The following is a 19,818-nucleotide window of genomic DNA, read 5'->3' as shown; positions in this document are numbered from 1 at the left end:
TATGTAGATCCTTAAGTGCTCAACAAAATCTGAGGTTCGAGCTTTGACAACAGTGGGCCAAGTAGTACTACGAGTATATATAGATTCTGACACACGATGTGGGCGTGTCGTCCTCTGTCACAGGTGTTCAACTGCCACTGAACTGAACTGAATCGAATTGAAACGACCGTCGGCATGATTAATGGTCGCATTAAAAAAATACAAATTTACGGACGGAAATAGCAATAAGAAGTTTAAAGTGTAGCCGCAAACAAGTGGCAATATTGCAAACAGTAAGACTGTTCGGAAATATTTAAGAAGCTCATCAAAAATTTCATTTCTATAGAAATATTCAAATTATTTTTAGTGGAGCATGTAAAAACCCTCTAAACCTGTTTGGAGTATGTCCATAAACATTTATCGTATCTGATGCTTAATTTTGCATCCGACGCTCACGTGGATACAATCTCTGGGTCAGTTATGAATCACCGGCTGGCATAAAAATCCCCAAAGAAACCCATGAAGCTGGCGGCATTCTGTATACACATCAACGCATTTCGTTAATACATACTCCTACATACATCTAAGGGAAACTACAAAGCCCCTTGCAAACAGGAATATGAACTAATATTGTTTTCATTTCCGTTGTCAATTATTCTGCGGTTATGGGAATGTTGTTAATTATTCCAAAAAACTGGAATATAACTGTGTGCATAATTAATAAGATGGGATGAAAATACGCAGACAATTTATAAACAACTCACTTAAAATAATTCTTCCCTAGCTAATATTGTCTGATCTGTACACTGTGACAGTGTACATCTGTACATTGTGATAAAAAATATTAAATAAAATAACCATACAATAATTTTTGAAATTTCAATTTAATTATAAGAAGCCGACAAGCTTTTCACATTAAATATATCACATTTTAAATAAACGCGCCAATGTACATAAGGTCACACCGCCCGATAGGCTAACACTTCTTATTATCGCCGTGCTGCAGAGCCCAATATCGATAACATGTTTTTGTAAAACATAAACAAAGCAGCCGCAACACGTGCATTTCATTCGGTCTCGTTTAGTTTAATAAAAAGAGTCTAAATAATGGAATTATTTACTGTTAACAGGTATTTAAGGTTGTGTTTATTACCTACAGTCATTTCAAACCAATTAACTCCCAGATATACCGAGGATGTGAAGGAACAAAAAGATCGGGCCCAAGGCACCAACAACGAGGATGAAATACTGCAAAAATTGCTTAAGAAGGCTGCAAAACGCAAGAGGAAACACGAAGCCATAGAAGCTGTAGAAACACCTATCACGGAAAAAGAAACCTCAGAGGTTAAGGAGGCGGAATCCAAGGAGGAGCAGGTGGAAGAACTAGAAAAGCCCGTAGAAGTTGTCCAAGAGCAAGATGTTCCGTCTAATGAGTTTCAAGTTCTTGGAGACGATGATTCCGCGGCCAAGAAGAAGAAAGTGAATATGCAGCTGCCCAATTGGCTGGCACATCCAACCATCATCGAAGGCGGAAGCCTGCAGCCGGAGGAGGAAGTGCCAGCCTCCGAGGCAATTGATCAACTCGATTACCTGGAGAAGTACACATGTCAAGCTCTCAAGCAGATGAAGATTAAGCGGCTTTTTCCAGTTCAAAAGCAGGTCATCCCATGGATCCTGGAGGCACACGCTAAGCCACCTCCCTTTCGTCCCCGAGATATTTGTGTATCTGCTCCTACGGGCAGTGGAAAAACCCTGGCCTTTGCCATACCGATTGTCCAGTTGCTATCGCAGCGTGTGGATTGTAAAGTCAGGGCTTTAGTCGTCCTCCCTGTGGCAGAGCTGGCCCTACAGGTTTACCGTGTGATCAGTGCGTTGTGCAGCAAAACGGATCTGGAAGTTTGCCTTCTATCCAAGCAGCACAAACTAGAGGATGAGCAGGAGAAGCTGGTGGAGCAATACAAAGGAAAATACTACTCCAAGGCAGACATTGTGGTGACCACACCAGGTGAGTTAAACAAACCGAGAGAAGCCATGTAGTTTACATTAAGTATATAATTTTCTTACAGGCCGCTTGGTTGACCATTTGCACGCCACGAAAGGGTTCTGCCTGAAGAGCCTAAAATTTCTGATCATTGACGAGGCCGATCGAATAATGGATGCAGTTTTCCAAAACTGGCTTTATCATCTGGACAGTCATGTAAAGGAGACCACCGACCAGCTGCTGGCCGGCACTCAAGCACCTCTATGCTATGCAGAACTTCAAGCCAGCTTTGGCAAGCAACCACATAAGCTCCTGTTCTCGGCGACATTGTCTCAAGATCCCGAGAAGCTGCAGGATCTACGACTCTTTCAGCCTCGTCTGTTCGCCACTGTGCTTACCATGCCCGCGTTGAAGGACGCAACGGAAGAAGGTTCAGATACCGAAGCGCATACGGATCCAGGACAATTTGTGGGCAAATACACAACGCCGGCGGAGTTAACCGAGCAGTACTGTGTGACGGAGCTGCGACTGAAACCCCTCACTGTTTTTGCCTTGGTGGAAAAGTACAAATGGAAGCGATTCTTGTGCTTCACCAACAGTTCGGATCAGGCATCTCGACTAACATTCGTGCTTAAAGTGCTATTTCAAAAGTATAGCACCAAAGTGTCTGAATTGTCGGGAAATCTCTCGGCTAAGGTTCGAGAGGAAAGACTAAGGGACTTTGCTGCTGGGAAAATCAATGGACTGATCTGCTCAGATGCACTGGCGCGTGGTATCGATGTGGCAGACGTAGATGTTGTGCTCTCATATGAGATACCACGCCATATTACGACATACATTCATCGAGTGGGCCGAACGGCTCGAGCGGGAAGAAAGGGCACCGCCGTCACCTTGCTCACGGAATATGATACGACTTTATTCAAGAAAATACTTAGCGATGCGAACAAGGGATTGGGTGAGGAAATCCACGTTTCTCCAGATATTGAGATTCAGCATGCGGTGGAATACAAAGAGGCCTTAGCCGGCCTTCGCACCGAAAAGGAGAAGAAAAAGAACCAGAAGATGGCCGAGAAGAATCGTGTGGCCACCAAGGCCTTGATCCACAAGAAACAGGAGGAAACGGCCACAGTTCGTCCACTGACGTTGATGGAAAAGCTGCAAATCAAAGCGAACGAAATCGTGCAATCATCAAAGAAATCCTCCGAAACGAAAAATTCCAAGACCAAGGCTGACAAAACAAAATACCAGCCAAAGGAAACCAAGAGGCAAATCATTGCCAAACAACGAAAGGCCATCGAGAAGTAAAATGTGGGATGACTATATGGAATATGATGTTTTATTAAGTTTACTCAAATATAATAATGTAAAAAGTATTTGTCTATAGCTTCGACGTGTGTATGGGGTCTCCGGGAGCAGCTTCTTATCTCGGGGGCGCAAGTGAATCCCCAGCAGGTTCTTCACCGCAGCCGGTGTGTGTATACCCTGGGTATTTAGATGCTGCGATGTGTATGACACGGTGTATATTTCAGAGAATTGAGATAAGACTATTTAGAAATAGTCATATACCTAATAAGAAAATATTAAGCAGAAAGTCGCAATTTCTTTTACCTCTTCTTCATACAACCAATCATTTAAGTTACTTTCTTTTCGTACCTTAGAATTTGTTTACTACTCATTGTCATTGTCAAATGATCTCAAAACTATTTGTACATAGGATTTAAATACGATTTGTATAATATAATTTGGTTTTGAACGATTATTCGATCGAGTTCGGTTCATAAGAAGCCAAACCAGTTTTGAGGGGTATCTAACGCTTCGTTTCCCGTAAAAAATGAAACTTTTCTATATAAACACAGCCGTAGCGGCAGAGTTTTATAGAATCTTCCATCTTGCAACGATGAACACATCAACGGCAATTAATTTTGTGGCCGCTTTAGTGCTTTGCTGCTTAGGTAATCAATCAGAGTGTGCTCAAACCCCAAACCAAATGAGCTAATCCACTTCTCTTCCCGATCAGGTCTATCCGCCAATGCCCTGCAGATTGAGCCACGCAGCAGTTGGGGTGCAGTGGCTGCTCGATCGCCTTCAAGGATTCAGGGCGCCGTGGACTATGTGATCATTCATCATTCGGACAATCCCAATGGCTGCTCCACATCCGAGCAGTGCAAGCGCATGATCAAGAACATCCAGTCGGATCACAAGGGTCGCCGCAATTTCAGCGATATTGGATATAACTTTATCGTGGCCGGCGATGGCAAGGTGTACGAGGGTCGTGGGTTTGGGCTCCAGGGATCTCACGCACCCAACTATAACCGCAAGAGCATTGGCATCGTCTTCATTGGCAACTTCGAACGCAGCGCCCCCTCCGCCCAGATGCTCCAGAACGCCAAGGATCTGATCGAGCTGGCCAAGCAGCGTGGATACCTCAAGGATAACTACACGCTGTTCGGTCATCGGCAGACCAAGGCCACCTCCTGCCCAGGTGATGCTCTGTACAACGAGATCAAGACGTGGCCGCATTGGAGGCAAAACTAGAAAGCAAAGTTACATAGCTTAAGTATAATAAACATTTAAAAATTAATGATCTAAAAAATTTGTTCATTAGGTAAAATGTACAATTATTTACATCAATTTAGCTACAGAGAATGGGTTTTGTGGATATTTGTATATTAGGGTCTCCATTTTCCCTTTCGAATGATTCATATGGGAACCTAAGGCTTTGGCTGCCAACGTGGCCACTTTTTGAGCTCGTTCAGAAGATGTCTTCCCGGACAAGCTGTGGCCTTTGTTTGGCAATGACCCACCAGGGAATAGTTGGGCAAAACCTGGCGACGCTGCACGGCGATTTGGATGAGGGTTCGGACAGCCAGGAGCATCTGCGAAGGAGGTAGTCCAGCTGAAATACAGGAATATATTAAAGAAAATGTCACACGGCTTTAAATGGGATGACTTACTCTGGAAGTTGCCAATGAAAGCGATGCCAATGGACTGGCTGTTATAGCGGGGAGCATGCTCACCACGGATGCCGAAACCCAAGCCCTCGTAGATCCTACCATCTCCGCCGATGAGGAAGTTATAACCAATATCCCTGAACTTCCTGCGCATATGATCGGCTCGAATTTGCCTAAGTACCAACTGGCACTGATGCGGATTGAAGCAAGGAGCCGTGACTGTATGATGGATGATAATCAGTCGCACCGGCACCATGAGCCTGGGAATTCGCGGCGAGATGGGCACAGGACACCAGGAGCTGCGGGGAACAATCTGGCCCAAGGCCAGAGTCAATCCACATAGTACGAGGGCCAACTGTAGCTTCATGTTGTTTACTTCTGGATGTATGTGCTCTTTCGGTCACCGATCTGCTTTTATAGCCAACCGAAATATCTGGCCAGGAATCTCTATATTTACGCAGATGTTTTGATCAATGGGTTCGATCGGTGTATTACTGCAGCATAATTAAATGGCCAGCCTTTGTGTGGCCACAAATTCCGCTTGCGTCATCTTTCCAAAGATATTTGTATAAACTTAAAGCCCTCCAAGCTTCGCTGGCTTCTCTTCTTTGGGAATGCATAGCTGCCCTTGGACGAGCCGGTGGCCCACAAATGGTTGGTCATCCGTAAAAGGGTGGTTGCATTTGAAAGTCAAATCCAATCTCGGCGTGCTATAAAAGCAACCTGGTTGGGTTACAAATGGACAGTCGGTCGGTGATCGAGTGGCCCAGGTTAGTTACCGTCATCATGAAGATCGTAAGTACCCTTAAGGATAAACGTACTTAAAGTGTATAATCTCAACATTATCACAATCCAGCTATTTGCTACCATGTTGGGCTACTTGCTCCTTGGTTTGGCGCTGTCCCATGCCAGCTTTGCAACTGCCACAAATGGAGCGATTCCAGCAGTGATTCCGGCAGTGCCCGCTGCTGTTCCTCGCCTGGTTCCCGTGGCCACCAGCCATCAGTTTGTCACTCGAAACTGGAATCGAGTTTTCGTGCCCCCCGCCACGGTGGCCACTTATCCCAACACCTACGTTAAGTACAACGGTGGCTATCCGGCGTATCCCGCCTACAATTACCCATACTCCGCCACCTATCCGTACACCTATCCCTACTACTATCCCACTTATAACGTTGGATATGGTTACAAGGGTGTCTGGTGATCGTTGTACTGGGAAATGTGCAACGTACATAGCCTACCTTTAATATATTGTGATAATACTCGATACCAAATGATATCATATTATGAAATATATGACAAATTTAATCAAAAACTTAATTCATATCTTAAATTATATAGGATTCATACAAAAGTTGTTACAAAATATGTATTATAAATGATTGTCTCAATATTAAATATACGTTTTTCTTTGCCCATTTAATGAATATGCCCAGAAATATTCGAATATTTGTTATTAAGGAATATCACACCTGTATACACTATACAACAATTATTGTGGTTAACCAACTTGTACTTTTATTTATAAATAAAACGATAGGTAAGGAAGAATTTCAGGGCTTTCTAAAAGAAAAGTGGTGCTGGCACTGCAGGAGCAAGGAAACGAGTTGGCTGAATGATTCGGGCGCCAGTTGCAGGGAATGGAGCACTAGCCAAGATGCGGGCAGGAGCAGTCGGAGCAAAGGCGGCGTTAAACTGGTTAAAGTAGTCCAAGCGCTGGCTGCTGGATACGGCCAAAGGAGATGCACCCAAAGGATTATACAAAGGAGCGCCAGCAAAGGGACCAGCAGCATAGGCGCTAGCAAAAGGTGCACCTGATCCTGGATAGAGTCCGAAAGGAGATGCCGAAGGAAACAATGCTGGATCCACAGCTGGCTTGGCTGCCACACTGGCCAGCAGTCCCAGCGATACGAGAATCAACTGAAAACAGAAAAGATGCATATCTTACAAGTCCTTGCCCGAAAATTTGCTTACCATTTGCATTTCAGAAGAGATTGCTGCTGCCACAAGATCCAAAAACTGAATATGCACTAGCTTGGATAGACTCGAAGGTTTTATAGTTTTTGGGGCGTAGAAGACCACAGCTGGCCTGGCTAATTGGCGCTCCAAATTGTCAAACACTTGCCTCCAAAAGCGGCCTAAATGACAGGTGCTGGCAGAGCAGCCAACCACCCATTTACATACGATCGGATATGGATATATATGTCTGTATGTTACCACATAACATTCAAGTAATCAAAAGTTTGGAAACGACTTGACTTGTCCAAATAAATGAAACCATTTGTAATATGCTTCTCACAGTTTAATTAATAGAACAAAATGATGGGACAAAAACCAATTCTTGCATCCCCTACACAAAAGGACTTGACAATAACTATCGTATTCGTATAATTGCATTACATATGTATAAGAATAGGTTCGTATGTATAATTATCGTATATAATTTAGCTGCTTGGGAGTTACTTGATCGTTCAGTTTCAGTTGCTTGTTCAGTTACGTATAAATATATAGTTATGTATAATATATAGTCAAATCATAAAACACTTTGCCATGGAATTAAACTAATTAGTCGTTAGTTAACTATGTAATCAAACAATCATACGGATTATGCTTGTAGTACGCATAAACATAAACGTACCCTAGGAATATATGTGGTATTGTATGCTAGCACAATGGTTGCACTTTGGATAATTCGATATATGGAGTAGACGACATCTAGCATAGGCAATTAATAAGTTGCTTTCGATTTGCGCATCGATTGATGATTCGGGGCGGGGGCGTGAGTATTTCGTTATTTGTCGAGTGGGTAATAGCTTTAACAAACACTTGTTCTCGTTTTAGTTTTCTCTATGGCTTGCTTGGGAATCGACTGCTGGATAAATCTATATATACAATCTGGCCTTGGAACAGGATCTGAGCTGTGTGATGTTTTGGCTTGGGCAGAACTGGGAGTAAGAGGTACCTCTACAGTCCTCGTTTGAGTGTTACGATATTGCAAGTTTATATGGCGATTGAGTTGACTAGATATATGTGGCGAATGAAATATCGTTTGGTTTCTTCATTTCTCTCTCTTCCCTAAGACTGCTCCTCATCCTCCCGATCCGCCGGATCCTACCACAGCACATCGTAATCGTACACATGCTCCGAGGACGCAATGATCAGACACTTTAGAAAGTCATCTAGGGTGCGCTTGAGTTTCCACTTTTTCGGCTTCCTCAGCAGCTGCTGCAGCGGCTTCGACTTGACCTTTGGCTCATGCCAGGGACTTGTTGATGTGGAGATGGATTTCCTCATAGGCTGATTTACTTGCTCCTGCAACTGTTGGACTGGCAAGTTGCAGTAAACATGGCCATTCAAGCTCTGTCGCAGGCTATGCAGTCGCTGCTGCTGGTAGTAGTGATTGAGATTGGCCAGAAAGGAAAAGTCCGTGTCATTGACCACATCAATCTCCGCATAGTTGTGGTTATCGATGTCCGGATCCGGTCGCTGCCCCGATGCCTTGGCAAACAGTTGGTCAAATCACATGTTTTCATCGAACTTTGCAAAGTTCGCGTCCTCGCTCCACTGGAACTTGCCGCCCTCGGCGTCATCATTGTGCTGATCCATGGCCTGTTCCTGCTCTGGTGATTTGAAGAACTCGTCATCCTCGAAGGGATCCTCCTGCTTTTTGGCAAATATGTTTACTGACTCGGATTTCTTGATGAGCTCCTGGCGCTGCTGCAGCTTGCTGGTTCGCATATTTTGCTTTCTGCTCATGGCACCTGATCCTCCAGCTCCTGCTGTGCCAGTAGCCGCTTGTTCCTTTTCAAAATCGAATGATGCCTTGGCGAAGTCATCCTCAAAGGCAGCATCGTCGAACTGGGAGACCTTCACATTATCATCAAAGCGCAGTTTCTGCGTAATTGGTGGTGTTGAGGTCGGCGGTGTTTCCATCTCGAACTGCTCCCGTTTCTCGCGATCCGAAAAATCATTGGAGAAGCGGAACAGGCTCTTCGATCCGCCGTTGTTCGCATTTGCCGAAACTGGACCCGCCGGCGTGGAATTGCAACTGGAGGCGGTACCTGCTGGCGCCGGCGGCGGAGAGCTCTGATTAAAATCGGACTCAAATCCATCGTCAAAATTGAACTTGGAGCTGGTAACTCCAGCGGAGGACTCCCCGCCACTCATCATCAGGCCACCCGGTCCAGTGCTACTGGCATTCGAACGTGGCGTGGGAGTTGGAGTCTGCTCGTAACTGTCCACAAAACCATAGTCACTGTTAACCACGACGCCTCGTGTACGATTCTGGCCCGGAAGCTTCGCCAGCGATGGCGGCTGATGGCGTTCCATTTGGCGACGCTCGGACTCCAGCATCCGCTGGTGCATCTCATGTCGCCGGCGATTCAGCCTCTCGAACTTATCCTCATCCGTTGGCGGTTCATCATCCACGTAGTCCTCATCATCATCGTCGTCGTCATCGTTACGCTGGCCTGGACAAATATAGTCATAGTTATCTCTGATGCCACGCCCATAGCTCGATCTGGACGGGGCAGAAGTACTAGCGCTGGGAGCACCGACGGTGGCTAAATCCTTGGCACTGCGGGCTCGGGTCTTTTTGCGGAATCTAAGGGTTAAATAAGGTGTTAAATAAAATATTTACTCTATTCATAAAATAATATTCCACCAACCTTCGTTCTTTTTCTCCATCGGAGGGAGTTTGACCCAAAGCCGCTGCTCTACGACTCTCAGCCAGTCGCCTTTCAGTTTCAGCAGCGCTCGCTGGACGCTTCCAAGACTTCTGACCAGGCAAGGCTGGTTCTGCAATGCGCATACAATTAATACGAGAGAACCGATATGAATTACAAACTTGCGACACATACCCTCTCCGTCCCAGGGACTGGAGCCGCTGCTCTTGCGCAATCGCTGTGGACCCACTACCGCATTGGAGGGCAGCACCACATCACCGCCTAGCTGATTGGGACGTTGCAGGCTTCGTACTCCAGATCGCTGCTGGAAGTCCTGCTCCGAGTCCTGCTCGTAATCAATGTCGCCACTTATCCGGAGCTTTCCGGACGTAGTTGTTGGCTTTCGTAATGAACGGGTCTTCATCTGCTCGCGATCACGTTCACGATCCCTATCCCCACGGTAATCATCCCGACTATCCAGGCTGCCATAAACATCGTTTCCACTACCGAAACTGCGACGACGACGGTTGGCGCTCTCATAGGACTCGAGACTTTCCCGATCGAAGGATTTGCGATCGCGCTCCCGATCCCTGTCCCTTTCTCTGTCATACAGATAATCACCGCCACCTCTTCCTGGCTTGTAGGCCAACGGTGAGCGACCTCCACGATCTTCGTAGACATTTTCGTAGTCGAAATCGTAGCTTGGACGAGCATAATCCCGATACTCTCGGTCGCGATCACGCTCTCGTTCCCTATCCCTGTGATCTCCGCGATATTTGCCTCTCAGTTGGCCACGTTTGTCGTAGATGGGTGGTGGTGGGCCATAGCTGGATCTCTCGTAAGCAGCACGATCGAAGGATCGGACGCGCGCCTGCTCAATCTCCTGAGGCGACCATGTATGGTGCGCCGGGTGATGATACCAGCTGGGAGATTCTGCAGGAACACACGTATCGGTTAACGATTGATTTAAAAATCAGTTTTATGAAAAACGAACCCAATTCAAAGTTATCCCTGCTGCGAGAGAGTCCGTGCTTAAACTTTCGCTGCTGCTGTTGATGTTGTGGCTGATCTCGGCGTGCAACGAATTCCCCATCGTAGCTACAAATATTAAAGATATGGGGAATTATTATTATATTACCTATATAATTTTTCAAAGAAGTGGACTTACTCGTAGTCCTCGTCGCAAGAGTTCATCCGCCTGGCGTGTCGCATGTAGTATCCATGCCGATCCGTATGCTGAGGTGGAGCTTGCATAGGGGGCTGATGGGGATGAGCCATTTGAGCGGCGGCCAGCTGTCGCCGCTTCAGATACTCCGGCGTTTCATCGTCCCAGGGACTTAGGTCTCGGGATGATGAGGATGTCTGCTGGCGCTCCTTCTTCGCCCAGCGACGCTGTTGCTTTGACCAACCATCATCCCGGGGATCCGAACTGCAAGGCGATTCTACCGTATCCGGTTGCGAAGTGTTGGAGGCAGGAGGTGGTGGCGGCGGAAGCGTTAGCCTAGCCTTGCCCTTTGCCTTCGGGGAATCGAAAGTAGCCCAGGATTGCTTTTCCCGATCCTTGTCGCCCATCATTTGTTTGGTTGCGGTATCGATGAGTTGGGACACGGCCGAAAGCTGCGAAGGCACAGGCGATGGGCCCATGCCTGGTTTCTGGAGGGGAATCGGCGATGTGCTGACGTCATTGAATTGCGAGGGCGTGTGCAAGCCGGGAGCTCCACGTGATGGAGCTGCAGAGGAGGTGGCGGGCGAAACTCGATCCCTTGAGTCCAGGGAGAGATTCGAAATTGCACGATGCATAAGCTCATCGATCTCGATGTCATCTTTCGTTCCACCACCGGGAGCCGTTAGGATGGAGAGGAATTTTTGATCCTGTTTCGGAGGCAGGGATTGCTGCTGCTGCTGGACATCCTCTAGAACCTGAGCAGCTGCATCCAGTTGTTGCGTCGACGTAGAAAGCTTTTCATACTGATCCTGACCGCTGACAGGCTCTGCGTCCTTTTCATTGCTATCCAGGCTGCTCTCACCACCCGCATCAGCATCCTCGTCCTCATCATCATCGCCCACGGTCAAAGCGGAAGAAGAAGGCTCTGTTGGAAAGCCCCTGCTGTCGACCAAACCATGGCGATCGCGCGCATGAGTCTGCACATTCTGATGATCCATAATTTGACGAAGGTCATGATCCTCATTGAACTCATCACTGAACTCAGGAAAGTCTTGCAACAGATCCTTTTCTTTCTCAGGCTGAGTGCCGGTTGCTATTGCTGGTTTATCAAAGAGATTCTCCACTAGGATAATGTCCCGCAGAGCTGCGTAACGATCTTTGGCCTGGGCCACCACTTCGGTGATTTTTGTGTCGATCTTGGGCGCAGGTTTGACATCTAAGGCATCAATTGGTAACTCCGCACCCACATTGTTCACCTCCAAGCCCTCTGGAATTTCCTTGGCCTGGGTCTCATCAACTGGCGGTGGTGTCAAATCGCCCATAAGATCCGTTTCCTGCTGTTGCTGCTGGAGCTCCTGATCGATGATCTCGCGAAATACGGCATACCGATCTGCTGAGGGCACTGTCGCAACAACTGGCGATACTGTCGGCATCGGAGTTGGTGCGTCGTTGAAGTTGGCGAAATTGGCCACAAAGGTGGAGTCCGAAGAACCGGAAGGCATGACTGGTTCATCCTCGCCAAAAGTATCGTCGAACTTGGCCACGAAGGAGGTCTGCTGATCGAAGTTTACCTTGAACACAGCAGCCGTGGATGCTGGCGCAGGAGCTGTGTTGGCTGGCGAAGATCTCCTCTCTTGACTGTGAACTTGGCTTTTTTCACTGGACAAATACTCGGAGAGATAGGCTGTCAACTGGACCAGAGTCATGGTGCTCAGTTTGCTGGCGGGAACGTTCAGTTTGATAGCCAAATCATCCATTCCCAGGGTGAGCAATTGAGTTAGGGTGATATCGGGAGCCAAGGTATTGCTAGAGGGCGCTACTTCCGGGATCTGGGCCTGCGCCTGGGCTTGAGCCTGCAGAATCTCTGCCTTGTTTTCGTAAATATCCTGCGGCCTGCCTAGCGATGCCTGCCGTTGAGGTCTCGCGCGAGCCGAGGATCCTTGACTGGGTGGCGGCAGCAATGGCGGTGGAGCTCCCAACGGAGCTAGATAATCATCCTCGGTGTGTCCAGGTTTTCTTGGCCTTCCCGGACCCGGAAAGCAGCCATCAGAGCGACCAACACGGCGCGATGGCAATGGAATGGGTGGTGCGTCAACGGAGGAGATAGTCCTTCTTGCTGTGACATTACTGTTCAAATACTCATACCTTCCTGTAGTAGGCGGTGGAGTGGGATTTGCAGGCGACGGTCGGATGACCAGGTCGCTGAACTGCTTCTTGGGTGGCAGGGGCGGAGGTTCCGAGTACGGAGTCGAGTCTGGACGCGGCGGTGGCTCGGGAGCAGCCTCTGTTTCACTCAATGAATCGCTCTCCTGCAAGCGACGCATGTTAACACTCGATCCAATATCCGAACCAGATTTGCCAAATGATCTGGCCTGGCCAAAAAGATGCGGCATCTTCTTGTTGCTTATACTGGAGATCACATCTAGCGCTCCGCCACTTGGAAGGGCGGAAACAGATGCTGTGGGACGGTTCCTCACCGTACTTGGAGGCTGCTGAAGCTGCAATTCCTTCTCTGGTGGCAGTTGCACCTGAAGTGGTCCATTGAATACATTCGCTTTTGTCTCCGTTGCCGAATTTGGAATCGAGGGAGCTGGAACCGCCGGCGGAGCCTCGAACTCGAAGGCATCCAGCTTGGCAAAGAGATCGCTCTCCTGGAAGGGATCTGGATCGCTCTTTTTGCGAGTGGGCGAGAACGGATCCGTATCCCTGGGCAGAAGTACAGGATCCGCCGGCGGATGGGGATTTTCCAGCGAGGTCAGCGTTGGCGGTTCTGTGGTATAATAGTGGCCGGTGGGATTATGTGGATTAGTGACATGGCCAAGCAACAGTTTCAGCTCAGCGCTCGGGGTGATCGAATGGGAAATAGATGTGGGTATGGAAATGGGAGCGGGCAGCGGATCGGGATTGAGAGCAACCGTGGACAGGAGCTGTCCCAGACTGGCGGCGGTGCTAGCGGTGGATGTTAGTGTGTTAGCCGAGTTCTGGAGCGGATTTCCTGCGGTGCAAGTGCAAACTTTAGATAGCTGCTTATTCAAGGCGATTTCTAATTGCACAGAGAAAAAATTTCGCCAAAAATGATGCACAACTCGTTTATCATGATGAAGGAAATACATTTTAATTGTTAATGAGTCTTTTCTCTGTGCAATAATGGTGTTCGAATTGCGGTTGGTTAGTACCTGCGGTGATGTTAGTAGCTGTGGTGGTGGTTGTGGAGATGGTGGTGCTATCCTCCGGAAAGAGGCCATCCGACTGACCCAGAGAGAGACCCAGACCGAGACCCGCCTGGCTGCCGGAGCTGAGCTCCTTGAGCAGCTTCTTCGGCGGATTCTTTAGCTCTTGGAAGAAGTATTTCCTATCGACATACGGCCTGGTGCGTCCTGTGCCTAGCGGATCCAAATCCGTGAACGCATCTGAACAATGGAACAGAAGGGATCAGGAAAACGACAGGGATAACAAGCAATGAGAGCAGCTCCAAGCGGAGACTCCGAATTCGCATTTGGCACAAAATCAAAAACAGGAGAAAAACTCAAAGAGCTCAGAAGAAATGGAAGAGAAAGCTTATATCTTCGATAAGTTCCGAAGACAACAAATCCACGAACGAAGATCCCTATTTAAAAGATATATAAGTTAAATTGTTGTGAGTAGCGTTGAATTTAGGATGAGCACGTTACTAACCAAAAACACATATAAATTAAAATTAATAAAGTAACGTAAAAAAGGGACAAACCAAAAATGTTTAGTGAACAAGATAAGATTAGGGTAGAATAAGACTATAAATCACATGAGAAAAAATAAAGAAATAAGACCTTTTCAAAACTATCCAAATATATGTTTAGATTCTTAAGAGTTTCTTTACACCTTCATTGTAAAATTTTTTTTTTTCACAGGTTTTGTATAATTACACACAAAACCAAATTCTGTTAAGACTTTTACCCCCGAAGATTCCATACAGTTCAATTAATTTGACCCAAGAAGACTACCAATTGTTCCCTTGCCGGGCGGACACGTCTAGTTCCACTGACCACTCCCCACACGATCACAGACAGCTCTTTTATCGCTTCAATGGAGATGACAAAGCGACCAAATTCCACACAAGACGCGACAACTTCAATGATGTGGAAAAGTAGGAGGAGCGATGCTCTTTTCAACTCACCCAATGACAAAATGGTTGAGGTCTGGTCCTCATTTCCCAAGGCCGAACTGAGGCCCATATCCAGATCAGCCAAAGGTCCAGATCCTGCAGCAATCTCCGTCAGTTGTTGCGTGGGAGTGGCCGTGGATTCGCTGGAGGCTAGCGGAGCCATGGCCAAAACCGAACCCAATCCACTGCTGCTCACCACTTTGGACGTATCGAAGACATCATTTTGTTGGTCCAATTCCTGCAGCCAATTGTCATCGTCGTTATCTGCAGCCTGCAGTCCAGCGGTGGCTGATCCTTGGGAGCTACTTGTACCAGGAGGTGGCGAAAGCATTGCATCCAAACTGGTCACCGCATCAGGCGTTTTGTTGGGCGGCTTGTGCCGGTTGCGTCCGGAATCAGGTGGTGGTGGCAGGATGCTATAAGAGGGCACATAGATAAATGAGTCTCCGAAAGGATCGTCCTCGCTGGCTGATTTCGCTAAAGATGGATGGCCAGCACCACCAGTGCTGCTGGTGGTCGGCTCGTTTGGCGTTATCCTTTCCATCTGACTGATTCCCCGCTGAAGCGAAGTAAGCTCCTGCTCCAAGTCCACCAGATCGGCCACGGATTCCGGAGAGACCTATAAAATATAGTGTTGTAATAAAAACTACTTTGAAATAGCATATGACTGGATAACGAACCTCTTTGGCCGCCGATCCGGATGCCTTGGCAACGTCAAGATTCACGCCAAGCCTGCTCGTTCCATTCGTGGTGCTAAGACTACTGCCTAGCAGGGTGAGGGCATGGCCAGAAGAGATTCCTCCGCTGGCCAAATCCGAGTGGCCCAGACCCATGCCGCCCAGGCCGGCGGACTTCAGCGACGACAGGGAGGCCAGCTGGCTGGAATGGTCGTGCAGGGACTTCCCCTGGATCTGCTGGCGCGCCATCTCAATCTCCTTCTTCTTGAGCTCGAAAACTACCTGAAAGAGATCGCGCATGGCCAGCACCACCTGGCTGGCCGCCTTGTCCGTCTTGATGCCGAAGAACCGGTGACCACTGTCCGGCGATCCGAAGATATAGCCAAAGGCCCTCGAATCCGTCATATCCTGGGCGATAAAGGAGATCTTATGCACCGGATGATGGTACAGGGAGTCACCCGTTTTCTCATCCCTCAGCCGCAGACCATCGATGGTCACATGAATGGTTATCCGCTGCTTGTGCTCTCCAGCTGCCCGGATGGCCATTTTGAGATCTTGCAGCGCCTCCTGGCACATCCGATCACCTCTGGCCTCGCCCACCTTAAATTTGGAAGGATCGCAATGTAAGATACTGAAATGTATCCAAAAAGTAAACTCTTACCTCCAGAATGCCGATGAGCTTTGCCTTGAACTGAACGCCATCGCCGAAAAAGCGTCCCGGATCATTGCGATCTGGAAAAAGAGGGCAAGAATCGAATGCCAGAATGAGTCTTTGTGTTTGTTAAGGTGTGTATTCGGATAATTTTGGTTTGGCGAAAATGTTTTACAGAGTGCAGTGGTCACTCGTCAGTTTTGGAAGCCGTGGGATTTGGGGTGTGGCTGATTTATTTTGAGAGCACCCACATTTATAAACGATTTTATTTAGCGCTGTTACAAATTTTGGCAACATTTCAAAAATTAAAAGATATAAAAGTTACAAAAGGAGTATTTAGGAAACGGAACTATAATTAAATTAAACCATCTAGTCCGAAATGTAAACGAAAATGCTTTAATATTTGCAATATAAAATGAAATGGCAAGCAAACTAATTACTCATAAGTTTATCAAAAGAAGTATAATCCATTTTGTCAAAACTCTAAAGAATGTGGACAAATATGGGTTTATTGGAGCGAATCCCCATTCAAATCTTTTGAATGATTCATTTTTCAAATTTTTCGAATAATTATTGGCTTGAATGAACACTTGTGTTCCGCGTTGGATCATCCAATATTTAAAATGATGCTTCCATGGAATGCCAAATTTATATGGATTATATATTTTTTATTGTGCTTTATATTTATATGAAATATTAAAGGAAATTATTCACTAAAAATCTTTGCTCAAGATCAGGAAGTCGTTCATTGTTTTATTCAATATTTTGCGTTCATTTTGCATTTTTATCCCTGGAACTATAATTTAATAACAGCGTATTATTAATTATTTGTTTTCCGAAGCATTTTTATTACAATTTTATACTGCATGCTAAAACAGTTTTTAACGTCTTAGTGGAATTGAAAAGATTTTTAAACATCTATGTACACTGGAAAACTTCTAATAATCTTCTTCAACTTCATAAAGAACTCGATTCTTTGAATATCAACCATTATTGTATTAGTAAATCTCAATCTGCTATAGTGATAGGACCATCGCGAGTATTTTTTATATATAGCTTCGTCTTATCAGCACAAAATCAAAAAAATATTCACTGTGATCTTCGCATATGTTTGTATCTTGGTTTTGTTTGCCGTTTCTCACTGCGGAGGGGTCACTGTGTTCGTTTGTTTGTGATTTGTGTATTTGCTTAGTTTGTTTTCGCTAACGTTTTGCGTAATTCGTTTCCTCTGCCGCGCCGCTGCCGCCGCCAAAGGTGCTGGCCAACGAGAGATTGGAGGAGGCTGTGGACAATTTGGCCACCAGGGACTTGACCATGTTTCGCCCGGCCGAAGTCTCAGTGGGTACTGCTCCTGCTCATTGGGAAAACGCTGGCTGGAAAAACTCTGGAATTCTGGAACTCTGGTCACCGAAGTGTCAACAGAATCAGTGTAGCATTCCGGGCCTCTCTGTTGTGTGTGTGTGTGTTGACATTTCCATTGGGACGCGGACGAGGATGAGAGTGTGTTGGGGCTGGAGGGGGCACACAATGGAGGACAAACAATACATAAATTCCACAACGATTTTTCGCGACGCTATAGATTTAATTAAATTCTAGCGGAGAACGATGCGCGATCATGGAATGAATAAAAGCGAATGAGAGCGTGGAAACGATGCGAATGCTCTCACTGTGTCTCTCTTTTTCGACTGGACTGGATTGTCGCAGTTTGTTCAATTGAAATAACAAACAAAAAAACACACACACACACTCTTTGAGGCACTCGTGTGTGCACATAGATTTCACTCTATTATTTAGTGATTTTTGTGGCGCAAAATACGGTACAGAAAACGCGCAGCTCTCTCGGCCATTGTTGATCTTTTTTGGGAAAACTGCAACACCTGCGACGCCGGCGCAGCAGCTGCTATTCGATTGACAGATGCTGTCCTAGTCGCTTATCGATAAGCCGTATCTAGCATTGAAGCGAGGGATCGATCAATATGATATATCGGAATTTGAAAAACTAGCTTCGTTCAAAAATAAACCTAAAGCGTTGAGATTTTTTATTCAATGGTGAGGAATTTACTTTGTTGCTGCTGATAAGTATGATAGTATGATTTGCTTTTTAAGTAAACAAGGGAGAACGCTATGGTCGAATTACGCAGATAATAGAGGGAGGGAGGGAGATGAAGAAAGTAAAGCAGAAAAGTTGACTGACAAAATATTTACCATCTACCCACATGTCTTTACAACAGGGCGTATGAGTGCAATTTGATATAAAGTGCTTTTGGAGGGCAAAATAATTTTAAACAGGAACAATTTAGGACCTTTTTTTTAAGTTAGATGTCAAATTCAATGTTTTCTATAGACATCCAACAAGAAGAGTTACATTATAGATGACAAAATTCCGTTTTAAGGTGCTATTTGTGTCACTTACATTTACAAGGACTCGTTTTCTTGCGCAGCGTCTGCATTTTGCTCAGAAAAAGCTGATTGGCATTCGTGTAGTAATTCCTTTGGCCGCGTATAATGTTGCGAATAATGATTGAGCCTTAAAGAGCTTTAATTATTTATGATTTGTTGGATTTCCCTTCGTTGTTTTATTTCTAAGTGCTTTTTGTGATTTGTTTACACTTGTTTCGCTGTTCGCGTCTTCCGTCTCTTTCGCACTCCACAACTTCCTGGCAGTCAACGTTTTGTTGTTGTTATTGTGCCAGTCGGTCGATAGAACACACCGGCATTTGTCTCACTCACACTCGCACGCGCTCACACGGACACGGCACGGATTATCGATTTTCCAAAGGGGGCCTCTGTGTGCGTGTTTACTTCCACTTTGCCTACTTTAGGGCGTTGTGGGGGGTGGGAAAGGGATGTAGCTACGCCTTTCATTATGCAGCGGTAAACTATCTAATTTCAATGAACTGTTATTCGTTGTTTGATCCTTTTCCGTCCTAATATTGCACAACACGCGCAGCTTTCTTTGTCTGGCAGCCAGGAAAAAAAGTGAAGCACAAAGAAGTGGGTGACACACTCGCGATTTTGGCTGAGCGAAAAAGCCAACTCGACTCTTTTGGCAGATATTTACAAGCTGATTTTGATGTTCTCCCTGCTTTGCATGTATTTGGCCTTCAATTTAACCCAATTTGAATGGGTTTGTAGTTTAATTTTGGTCCTACGCCCTGGGAGCAGCAGGATATGCACACACACCGAAAATTCGATAGTAAAACTCCAAGGATTCGAGGGTGGTGGGTCAAGTGCCGCGGGCACCCTGTGCACCAGCCGGTACAGAAGCTATCGGTCTATCGACGGCAGCCGATAGGTAATTGCTCGTACTTGCGGTACAAACTATTCCATATGTTTATCCAAAAGTTTAAAATAAATTGAAACTAAATTGCTCTCTTAAGCTTTGAAGCATTTACAGTTGCACAAAAACATATAAACATTTTATACCCAGGGTACCTTAAAGTTCGATTAACTATCAAAATATTATGTCGTTAAAACAACCCTTAAACTCGCTTAACCGTTAAAGATCCCTTTTCAAACGAAGATTTAAATTACATTCTTGATATATTTTACAATCGACAAGATGGTCACACTGCAAAGCAATTTCTCCACAAAACAGTGGCGCCAAT

The 19,818-nt window shown here is 46.1% G+C and overlaps 6 protein-coding genes across 10 annotated transcripts; 3 read left to right on the top strand and 3 right to left on the bottom strand.

The window, feature by feature from the left end:
* Positions 1-1,001: 1,001 nt before the first annotated feature.
* On the top strand, positions 1,002-3,333 carry LOC117140385 (probable ATP-dependent RNA helicase Dbp73D). The gene is made up of 3 exons (XM_033303251.1): positions 1,002-1,109; positions 1,164-1,984; positions 2,046-3,333. Exons 1-3 carry the CDS (start codon positions 1,087-1,089, stop codon positions 3,263-3,265), a joined length of 2,064 nt encoding a protein of 687 aa, XP_033159142.1. The 5' UTR covers positions 1,002-1,086; the 3' UTR covers positions 3,266-3,333.
* A 471-nt stretch (positions 3,334-3,804) lies between these two features.
* Positions 3,805-4,541, top strand: LOC117139959 (peptidoglycan-recognition protein SB1). Its single transcript, XM_033302652.1, has 2 exons — positions 3,805-3,912; positions 3,978-4,541. Exons 1-2 carry the CDS (start codon positions 3,858-3,860, stop codon positions 4,493-4,495), a joined length of 573 nt encoding a protein of 190 aa, XP_033158543.1. The 5' UTR covers positions 3,805-3,857; the 3' UTR covers positions 4,496-4,541.
* Positions 4,542-4,671: 130 nt separating this feature from the next.
* On the bottom strand, positions 4,672-5,306 carry LOC117140634 (peptidoglycan-recognition protein SB2). Its single transcript, XM_033303659.1, has 2 exons — positions 4,915-5,306; positions 4,672-4,856 (listed from the first exon to the last, which is right to left on the bottom strand). The coding sequence occupies exons 1-2, from the start codon at positions 5,276-5,278 to the stop codon at positions 4,672-4,674; spliced, it is 549 nt and encodes a 182-aa protein (XP_033159550.1). The 5' UTR covers positions 5,279-5,306.
* A 328-nt stretch (positions 5,307-5,634) lies between these two features.
* Positions 5,635-6,390, top strand: LOC117142011. Its single transcript, XM_033305864.1, has 2 exons — positions 5,635-5,706; positions 5,768-6,390. The coding sequence occupies exons 1-2, from the start codon at positions 5,650-5,652 to the stop codon at positions 6,113-6,115; spliced, it is 405 nt and encodes a 134-aa protein (XP_033161755.1). The 5' UTR covers positions 5,635-5,649; the 3' UTR covers positions 6,116-6,390.
* A 22-nt stretch (positions 6,391-6,412) lies between these two features.
* Positions 6,413-7,126, bottom strand: LOC117142012. Its single transcript, XM_033305865.1, has 2 exons — positions 6,886-7,126; positions 6,413-6,831 (listed from the first exon to the last, which is right to left on the bottom strand). Exons 1-2 carry the CDS (start codon positions 6,892-6,894, stop codon positions 6,475-6,477), a joined length of 366 nt encoding a protein of 121 aa, XP_033161756.1. The 5' UTR covers positions 6,895-7,126; the 3' UTR covers positions 6,413-6,474.
* Positions 7,127-7,198: 72 nt separating this feature from the next.
* Positions 7,199-19,389, bottom strand: LOC117142010 (protein disabled). Of its 5 annotated transcripts, none has more exons than XM_033305860.1 (10): positions 18,624-19,389; positions 16,220-16,290; positions 15,562-16,158; positions 14,894-15,500; positions 13,917-14,150; positions 10,744-13,735; positions 10,570-10,673; positions 9,771-10,508; positions 9,579-9,708; positions 7,199-9,514 (listed from the first exon to the last, which is right to left on the bottom strand). In XM_033305860.1, exons 1-10 carry the CDS (start codon positions 18,658-18,660, stop codon positions 8,431-8,433), a joined length of 6,594 nt encoding a protein of 2,197 aa, XP_033161751.1. In that variant the 5' UTR covers positions 18,661-19,389; the 3' UTR covers positions 7,199-8,430. The 5 variants fall into 5 exon arrangements, with proteins under 5 accessions (XP_033161751.1, XP_033161749.1, XP_033161752.1 ...); XM_033305858.1 differs by lacking the exon at positions 18,624-19,389 and adding an exon at positions 17,418-18,096; XM_033305861.1 differs by lacking the exon at positions 18,624-19,389 and adding an exon at positions 17,418-18,095 and having other exon boundaries at positions 10,744-13,510.
* Positions 19,390-19,818: the final 429 nt, after the last annotated feature.

The sequence above is a fragment of the Drosophila mauritiana genome, chromosome 3L (assembly GCF_004382145.1).
Source record: "Drosophila mauritiana strain mau12 chromosome 3L, ASM438214v1, whole genome shotgun sequence".
NCBI lineage: Eukaryota > Metazoa > Arthropoda > Insecta > Diptera > Drosophilidae > Drosophila > Drosophila mauritiana.
The sequence above is the reverse complement of the archived record's forward strand: the minus strand, read 5'-3'. Positions and strand labels throughout refer to the sequence as shown.